We start from the raw sequence: 9,903 nt of genomic DNA on the forward strand, positions 1-9,903 counted from the left end.
AGTTCCCAAGATTCCAGAGGAAACTAATTCCAAAAGAGACAGTGTTGCACATTTCACAGAGAAGGTCTGGATTAAAGATGATTCTCCTTTATCGTGTATCCTGCTAGACTGAAAGAAAGGATCTGTCACATTTGAATGTGCATTACCTCCACATAGCCAAACACTGTTACAGTCATTAAAGAGAAGAGGAGACAATGCTATGTGCATAATTAAATAATACCTAAAAGTATCTGAAAATAATATGTTATTTAACCTGATAGAGAGAGGAAAAAGCAGTGACTTAAAACTAAAAAAGGGGGATTAATAAATTCCTTTCCCCACCCTGCCTCCAAATGATAAATTATGGCTTTGGAAATCAAACTTCATCACTTCATTTAATATCTTTGGATATACAAACTATTTCAAACACTTCTTAAGTAATAAATATTTAAATTCTGGAAAATGAAAAAAAGCTAGAGCACAGTAGTATTACTGTGCTTTTATTCAAAGGAATAAAATAACTAACTTGTGATATTTTTTCAATTTATGCTAATCAATTTTAACCTGTACATACATCTATACGTACAGATGAATTTATATAAGACAATTATAGTTATAACCACTTCTAAAAAGAAAGAAAAATGAATGGATGGTACAATTAAAATTATCCAAACATACATTTTGTCTTAAACTTTTATTAGAGAGCAGATGCTATTTCTGATGAAGTAGAATCAATAATGTAATGTGAATTTAAACCATCTTTATTTTCCCTAGATGTCCTTGTACTTCAATTCTATCACAAGTATATCAACTTTGTTTTCTCAGAATGTCACCATGTGTTTGAAGAAGTAGGCTCAGGATACCTGAATAAATGGGTAAAGTCCAAATAATAGCTCCTCTAGGGTAGGAACCATGACTTTTTTATAGGAGTAAGGATTATCCTTTATATGTGTGTGGTCAAAGGACTCATCATAAATGTAGACAGTTTTCCTTCCCAAGGCAGACTACATTTGCTGCTCATTATACTATCTGGAACAGCAAAGATGCATTTTAATATCTTTTTATTTAACAGAACAGTAGTGCAAGCTACTCAACAAAACTTTGAAGTCCTACCAACACAAAATACTGCTTGTGTTGGTACAATTACCCATTTCTTATGTATGGAAGAGGAGCAAGCAGATGCTACTTAAAAAACAAAATTAACTCAGAAGTCCTCAGGTTTGTAGTGGAGAGATCATGTAAAAAGTTACACAGAATGCAACAGAACAAAGTGAAGAAGGAAGAGGCAGCGGCCCCTTGCTAAAACTGCTCTTGTCCCTGATTTCACTTTTAATAGAGCTGTATTGTAACTGCTGCGGGTTTGTGAATAGGTTAGACACCTTCATCACCGTGTAGTGCAGAGTTTGCCGAGCTGTACCACTAGATGGAGGCAGATATTGCGTAGTTATATCTAGTAAGCAGGACGAGGAGCATACTGAACGTGAGGAGAGCCAGTGGCAGCTGTTATCCCCAAAGCAGAGGTCCTGTTATGTGAATGGAAGCACGATAGGAGCTCAGCAAGGGATAAGATGCTGACAGCTCATTAGTGGTACCTTTGTTCTCTCTGAGGCAGAAGATCCTGGCTTCAACTATATTCCACATGCTATGGATGTGTTGGAGGAGCATTCCTGCCCCTCAGAGATGTCTCCTTGAAGATATGAGGGTGCTTCTCTCACACTGTGTGCTGAACCTGTTGCAGGGCAGGCAGCTTACTGGATGTGGTCTTTCAGATGTATCCCACGGTCAGAATGGTCTTCTGAGGAACACACACACCTCTGGAGGGTTATCCCATTCACCTCAGTTCATATGGAAAGTAACTGAACACTAGAATATTTTTCACCTTGAATATTGTGTGCAGTTCTGGGCTCCACAATATACATGTAAAAAAGATGTTAAGGTACTTGAAAGCATCCAGAGGAGGGCAACAAAGCTGGTAAAAGGGCTGGAAAGCATGTCCTGCAAGGAGAGGCTGAGGACCCAAGGGTTGTCCAGTTTGGAGAATGAGGTGGCCTCATTGCTCCCTGCAGCTCCCTGAGGAGGGAAATGCCAAGGGAGGCACCAGTCTCTGCTCCCTGGGACCGATGGCAGTATGTGTGGGAATGGCACAAGGCTGTGCTGGACTGGGCATTGGGAAAAAATTCTGTACCATGAAGGTGGTCAAACATTGGACGGGGCTTCCTAGAGAGGTGCTTGATGCCTCATGCCTGTCAGTGTTGAAGAGGCATTTGGATAATTCCCTCATTAAGAGACTGTAATTTTTGGTTAGTCCTGAAGTGGTCAGGCAGTTTGACTTGAGGATCTTTGTGGGTCTCTTCTATCTGAACTATTCTATTCTATTCTATTCTATTCTATTCTGTTCTGTTCTGTTCTGTTCTGTTCTGTCCTGTCCTGTCCTGTCCTGTCCTGATCTATCCTGTCCTATCCTGACCTATCCTTACCATTCCATTCCATTCCATTCCATTCCATTCCATTCCATTCGAGCAGCACTAACAAACAGCTTGAGCTCAACAAAAACATTATGTGTCTCTGTTTTGTGCTATGTTCCCTGTGGGGATCTTGGCCAAGAGAACACGCTACATCATGTAAACATTGCATCTTTCCAGGACCCTTAAGGTCATTGTCCACTGTCACAGTCATTTTTTATTATTTTTTTTTCCACTTTTCTCGAAGTGGGAAGACCAGTCTTGTGGCTAAATGTACCTTCTGCTATGCCATCTGATATGCTGCCTTTGGAAGTAGCTTCTTGAAAGTAGCTATTTGCTGTCTATGGAAGTGGTGCCTGGAGTACTGTATTCACCTCTGGGACCCCCAACACAAGGACACAGAAGTATTAATACAAGTCCAGAAGAGGTCCATGAAGATGATCAAGGGGCTGCAGCACCTGTCCTACAAAGACAGGTTGAGGGAGTTGGGGTTGCTCAGCCTGGAGAAGAGAAAGCTCTAGGGAGACCTTACAGCAGCCTTCCAGTATTTAAAGGGGGCCTACACAAAAGCTAGGGAGAGTCTCTTTTTCAGGAATTGTAGTGATTGGAGAAAGGGGAATGGCTTTAAACTAAAAGAGGGTAGGTTTAGATTAGATATAAGAAAGATATTCTTTTCTATGAGGGTGGTGAGGCCCTGGAACAGGTTGCCTAGAGAAGCTGTGGATGCTCCATCCCTGGAGGTGTTCAAGACCAGTTTGTATGGGCTTTTGAGCATCCTGGTCTGGTGTCCCTGCCCATGGCAGGGTGTTGGAACTGGGTGATCTTTAAGGTCCCTTCGAACCCAAACCACTCTATGATTCTATGAAGTTATTATTCATCTGTCTTCCTCTGTGATGGTGGTGTGTGAGAAGAAATGCTTGGGGCTACTGTGAGAGTATGGAAACCCTGTGTGACCCATCTTAGTGAGTCCTGGTGGGGCCCAGAGGATGGCTGTTGCTGAAGGCAGTGCTATAGTGTGAAAGACTCCTGTGTGGGAACTGGAAATGAGTCAGGACCAGGGTTCGTAGCTCTAGCAGCTCTAGCATACAGGCTATTTTGGTAGCTGCACCTCTATTCAGAAGGATATTTGCCTGCCTGTCCGTCTATTGCACATGTAGGAGCTATTTAATACACCACTGAAATGCCAGAAGAAAGCAAAACATTAAACAAGAGTATACAAGGTGGTTTTTTTTTTTTTTTTTTAATTGTCAGGTGAAATTGTATAAAGTATAAACAAATCTATGAAAAGTTCAGGATAGAAGGTGACATTCAGAAGTTTACTACTTTAATTGGACAGAGCATTAAAATTATCTGAATCCTTTTTTTTTTTTTTTTTTTGAAACACTTTCTTCAAGAGTTTGCTGGCTTGCTCCCTGTGGGAAAGAAACACAAAATATAGAGACTATGTTAGAAACAGACAAGGCAAACATCTATGTTTTATTCCTAGTGTTCCTCTAGCATGCCCTGAGAAAAATGGTGCCTAAAAAAAAAATAACTCTGGCAAAAGGGGTCAATTGACCCATGGAGTCAATTCTAGTTAAGCCCCACTACTACTTCTGGGTAGTTTCTGCCTTAACTAAACCTTTCCATTGACTTGGTAAGTGGGACAGTAGCTCTTGTTTTCCTAGGGAACAATGCATTACTTAGCCTGTGGCCCCACTTGCTGAAACAACTCATTTACAAAGCAAGGTCCCTCAGATGTGTTTGGCTATGCACAGGTGGTGCACCAGGCTGCTGCACTGCTGCTCTGTCAGCTCTTGGTTTCAATGGGGACATGTTACAGAGGACACATAGTGGATGGAGTGTACAGGAATGTGTTTTTCCCAGGTTACTCCCCTTCTTTCTTTTGGCAGTATGAGGAAGCCTTTGCAATCAGAGAGAACAGTGGAACCTATATACCAGTAGGTGTTATCTTGAAAATCAAATATTATGAATTTACCGTATAACTTCTGAATTCCTTGCCTATCGTCCTTTGAAAGTGTGAAGGTTTCTGGGTTCTCATATGAGTAGAGAGGGTACATCAGAGCTCCACGGACATTTGAATGGGCGAGTCCCAAAGAATGGCCAAATTCATGAGCAGCAACAAGGAACAAATTAACTTCTGCACCATAAAAGCATAGAAAAGTATGTCAAGTTAGGACATTTCTTTTCAGCATACAAAGAGTTAAGCAGTAAGAGAATTTATGTCTTTCCTTGGTTTGTCCTTGGAATGAAATCTTGGTGTGCTGATCACTTATTAATCATTTACTACTGAACTTTCTCATTTAACTCTTAACATTTTAATCAAAATATTGTTTATCCTGTGCATACACATATAGACACCCTGAGTCTCTTTCCAGCTCTGATTTTAGTCAGCCATACTCCTACCAGCAAGTCATAGGGCCTTTTCATACTTTATATAGAAAACAGACTATCATGGTCCTTATTTAGCCTTTGAAAAGTTCTTTAAAATCTGTACAGAACAGGCATTATATAAGTGCTTATGACAAGGAAGCAAAAGCACATAGGTAGTTGAAAAGAAGAAAAGAAATGTTGGTATCAAAATGGTACTGAATCATGAAATGTTATGGAAAGCATTTCCTATGACTGTGTTCTTGTGACATATACAATATTTGCCCTTCCCCCTTCATACACAAATGTGGGTTTTACCTTGATTGTACCTTGACCATCTTTCATCATCATCAAAATGAGCATCTCCACCTATCCCTTCTCCAGGTGCAAAGGCGTGAGCTAATGTGTTACCTCTTCCATCAAAAGGATATCCATCACCATGCTCTAAATTTGAAAAGAAAGAAATGTCACCAGATATCTCCAGCTCTAGTTCTTAAATTCAGCAGATTTTAGCATGTTGCTTGTTTCTCCTACTGTTTTTCATTACTATTCCTTGAAAAATAAAAATTCTATGATAACAACAAGGTTGTAAAAACAAGGAGCAATGTTTTAGGAAACACTCTCCAAATTCATGACTTAAATTCAAGAATTAGACTTGATAATTGAAGTTTCTGAGACAGCTTCAGAGACAGCTGAGCCTTTGCCAGAAAAATGTTTCTAAAGCAGCATTCAGGGATTATTTCAGAATAAAAACTTAGTGCTTGACAACATTATAAGCACCTGAATGTTTTTATTGTTGGACGGTGCTATGCAACTTTAGTTCTAGACACTCACTTATACAGATTGTAGTTGAAGACAATGATTTGGGCTAGAATACCATGTAACTGAATATCTTAGTTCTTTTGTCCCTGGCCTTGTCGTAGGGTCTATTATCTACTGCTATCATCTGTGATTGATTGTGGGTTTGGGGGGACTTGAATGATGATTTGTGTCCTTTCCCCCAGAACACAGGATGGACCTTGATGCAGACCTAATACAGGCAAAGGAGACCCTAGTCCTAGTTCATGACAAGTGATTAATATCCATTTCTATCTTAGTTTGGCTGAGCTGAGTCATTTTGGGTTCCAGGTACAAGTAAAAGCTATGCCTACATTCATGTGTTATTATGGATCATGAGCTTCTGCAGTGACCCTGCCAGTCATCCCCTTTTACCATGCCCTAGCTTGCCCCTTTTTGCAGTCTTGGAGTGCAATAGCGGGGTTCCTTTTAGAATAAAATCAATCAGAAGATACTCTTTGGGGCCAAACCTAATGTACCCCAGCTTCCAAAGGTTTGGTCAGTCCAGAGAACCAGACTAGAGCTATTCCAAAGTAAAGCTGCCTGATCCTGCCTGACTCCAGCCTGTGGATGCTGATTCTTCAGCATCATCTGTTTTGCTCTGCAGACCTCTTCCCATTAGTTTGTACTCTTGTCAATGCAGACATACCCCCGAACATCTCAGTTTAGGTGTCTCAGACTGCAGCTGAATTCTGCCTCCATTTCACAGCTGTAACCCCTACGGGATTTTCTAATGTTTGCATGGGAATAAAATTGATTTATGATATATAAAACTGATGGCATTATAAAAAGATGGTAAACTCTACAGAAATTAATAATAAATTTAAATGTATTGTTCTTTCTTAAACTTTTGGCTATAAAAATAGATTCTGCAAGTCAAAGCTATGGAGCACTGCATTTAAAAATGATGTAGTCTCACCACGACGTGCAAATCTGATCACGATGTCTGCATACCCCCAGGGAACTTTTTTGAACTTCAGTGGAGTCACATCACTCCATACCATAAAAGCCCTTCTAATTGCATCATCCACATGTTGTTGGGGTAGATCAGGTGTATAATTAACAATCCTGGCAGAAAAAGGAAACAGGAGAACAGCATTTAGTCTGTGAAGGAAGCCTGCATAGTTAAACACAAAATAACCCCTTTTGCCATAAAACCTGAAACATCACTAACTTGTATGTCAAAAGTTTCTTATTCCATCTTGGATTTCCAGGAAATGTTCTGTAATCTGCAATATCAGGGATTCCGCATCTGGGTTGTTGAATTATTTTTTTTGTTTCTGCATTTAATTTTCCAGTTACAGTCAGGTGGAAAAACTTCTGCATTTCTTTAATCCTCTCCTCTAAGCTGAGTTTAGGGGCTCTATCAAGAATTGGAAAGAACTTATTGAGATATGCCTGGAAAAGGAAAAGGAAAATTAATATTTATATCTGTGATTTTTCAGTAACTGCATTTTACATTTGATTGAATTGTTTCATTGTCTTGCAGTCATAGCTAGTTTTAGTATTTTTTTCTTCCCATTTCAGTTTAACAAATGATGTTTTCTTTGTAGCATAGACTAACATACAAGAAAATAATTGTAATAGCAGCACAACACAGTAAGCAAGCAATTCTTTTAAATAAATGCAATTTATTCAACATTCAAATCAATCAGCCTCCAAAATAATATATAAAATATCATTGAGATGTTTTTAAATGATGTGTTCCCCTTCATTTGACAGTTGGAACTTGGTCTCTTTTGCAAGTTAGACTTAGGGTATCTAAGTCAATCAGCAAATTTAAATAGTTTTATGTCACCTCTGCAAAAAATGTTGCAATGTAAGATAAGATAAACAGACAGGAAAGGAATGTAGAAATTAAATTAAAAATCAGGTTATTCATAATGCAGTTACATTGTCCCCCTAGTAACATACCTTTATAGTCTCTAAATCAGCATTGTTCCATAGTTCTGTGTTAAGTTGTATTGGAAAAGCAAAACTCTGAGGTAGGAGAATGGCAGCACAAAGAAAGAGGTATTGCATAGTCCCCAGCATTGGCAAGGAGCCTTGCTACAGCAGAAAGTGTTTGACCTTCTGTCTCCCAAGACCACAGCTAAAATGCTTATATAGATCCTGTTAGCTCCATGCAGCAATCATGTACGTGACTCAGTTTTTGGTGGTGTTAATGTAATGGCATCACTATTCTAAGAAGTAAAGGAAGGCACGTTAAACAAATCTTCCCTTAGACTTCCCTGTTGATGTCATGTCACAACCAGCAGCCAACTTTGGCTCTCCCTTTTCATATTATTCCAGTAGTGAAATCACAGGGTCACAGGGAAGTTCACCCTATGTAACTTCATCAATACAGTTACTGTATAATCACTTCTTACCGTGCCTCTCTCAAAGTTCCTTATACACAAAGACATTTTGCAACATTTTGGTCAGACAACCTGGCTGTGTTAGTTGATGCTGGAGCAGAGATGAGATGGATGGGAGTGCTATCTCACTTTACAAGAACATGTGAAAGCCCACAGGAAAAAGAAAAGAGCTTACCCTAAGACATATATAGCCATCTTCTACCTCCAGCTGTACCAGTGCAATGTGTTGAAGGTTCATGGAGCACTGGTAGAGAAAACCAGAGGTGGGGAGGGCAGCTACAACCTCCCTGGTCCCCTGAGACCAACACTGGTCTCAGCTGCTTTCCACCAAAACCCACTGGAAGTGGCAGGTTTTGAGGGCTGGAAACACCAGTCCACAAGCAGGCTTGTGATTTTTTAATCAGGCTGTGTATTTTTGTGGCAGTGTTATCCTTAACCCAAGTGGAAAGGCACATCAATGGGAAAAGATTGTTACTGTTTCTTACAATAGGACAGCTAAAAGGGGAGTAGGTGAACATACATGTACATGGAAGAGTTTGTGAGCTACTGGCTTAAGTCCAATGCACTCCTGATTGATAATAAAGACTTCTGATTTCAGAGAGAAATGATCTATGCCAAAACACTATTGAATTATGCAGGAGAGAACTGCATTACACAGTAAGGTCTGAAATAGTTGTTAAAAGAATGGGGCTTCTACTTGATATTGGACCAGGGTCTGGGTGGCAGGTGAGATGAGGATGTGTTTAAGCTCCATGAGTCTTGTGATTAATTCCTCACATACATGAGTCGAATTTGAAGGCCTCAAAAGGCATTCCAAATGACAGACTACTAAACATCTCCTTTGTATCTTTAACTGGGCCATGGGCAAAGCTGAAAAGGAGAGTGTAAGTGCAAGAGTTTGTTGAGAAATTAAAGACTTTATGCTCCATTTTATCTTCTAATGGATATCTGTCAACTCACCCCACTCTTTTTTTTCAAGAGAGTTTTTAAGTGAATGTGGGGCTTGAATTGAAACAAAAATAATTTATTGAGAGTAAACTCATTTTATTTGGGCTCAAAACCATGGGGAATCAATCTATTTTTGGGATGAAGATCAATATTAAAAAGAATAGAATGCTAATTTAAAGACTTTTCTGTGTGAATTTTGCACACTTTATGTTTTTGCCTTGGTTTTGAACGACGCAAACTGTTGTGGGTCAGGTAAAGCTAATTTACTGGCCAAATGTCATAATCACATCTTTTGCATTCAGCAGAGAACCTGTGCCTATGCCAGAGAATAGAGGAGTTTTAAGTAAGTCAGAAGAAACACTGTTAGAGACATTTAATAATTAATAGGAATAACTGTAGCCACAAATTGAAAATAAAAGTGTGTGTATATATATTTGATGTAAAGATCTATTAAGGAGGTTCACAAGATTGCCACAGAAATTTTTACACTGTGACATTTTGTGAGGTGAGTAACCCTGCTGTGAACAAGGATATTTCATGAAATGATGTCCTATGAGGAACCCATTGATGGGCACCAGTCTCTGCGGTCTGGGGAAAAAATAAATAAATATAGAAATCAAGACCTGAGCCTCCTTTGGACATGAGCACTTTTGTGCCCTGCTGTGGGATGAAAAAGTGAAGTAGAACTGAATGATTCAGTGGTGAATGATCATTGTTTCCTGGTCATTTGACTTGGACAGAAGGCTCAGCTGGACTCTGGCCAACCTGAATGTGGCGAACAGTGGAGTTAGTGCAGGTCAAGAGTTGCTAAATTGTCTTTGTGAATGCATTGGATCTGGCTGGGGTGGAGCTAGCTTTCTTTATAGCAGCCTGCATGGTACAGTGTTTGGATTTGCGGCTATAAGTGTTGATAACACATCAGGCTTTTGAGTATTGGTGAACAGTGCTTG

At 39.6% G+C, this 9,903-nt stretch overlaps 1 protein-coding gene across 1 annotated transcript; it reads right to left on the minus strand.

Moving 5' to 3' along the window:
- Nucleotides 1-3,830: 3,830 nt before the first annotated feature.
- LOC311222046 (matrilysin-like) lies at nucleotides 3,831-7,670 on the minus strand (the record flags this gene model as incomplete). The annotated part of the gene is made up of 6 exons (XM_084306128.1): nucleotides 3,831-3,853; nucleotides 4,420-4,581; nucleotides 5,130-5,255; nucleotides 6,568-6,716; nucleotides 6,823-7,046; nucleotides 7,563-7,670. The coding sequence occupies 6 exons, from the start codon at nucleotides 7,668-7,670 to the stop codon at nucleotides 3,831-3,833; spliced, it is 792 nt and encodes a 263-aa protein (XP_084162254.1).
- Between the last annotated feature and the right edge of the window lie 2,233 nt (nucleotides 7,671-9,903).

The sequence above is a fragment of the Netta rufina genome, assembly GCF_964035555.1.
Source record: "Netta rufina genome assembly, chromosome: 1".
Classification (NCBI taxonomy): domain Eukaryota; kingdom Metazoa; phylum Chordata; class Aves; order Anseriformes; family Anatidae; genus Netta; species Netta rufina.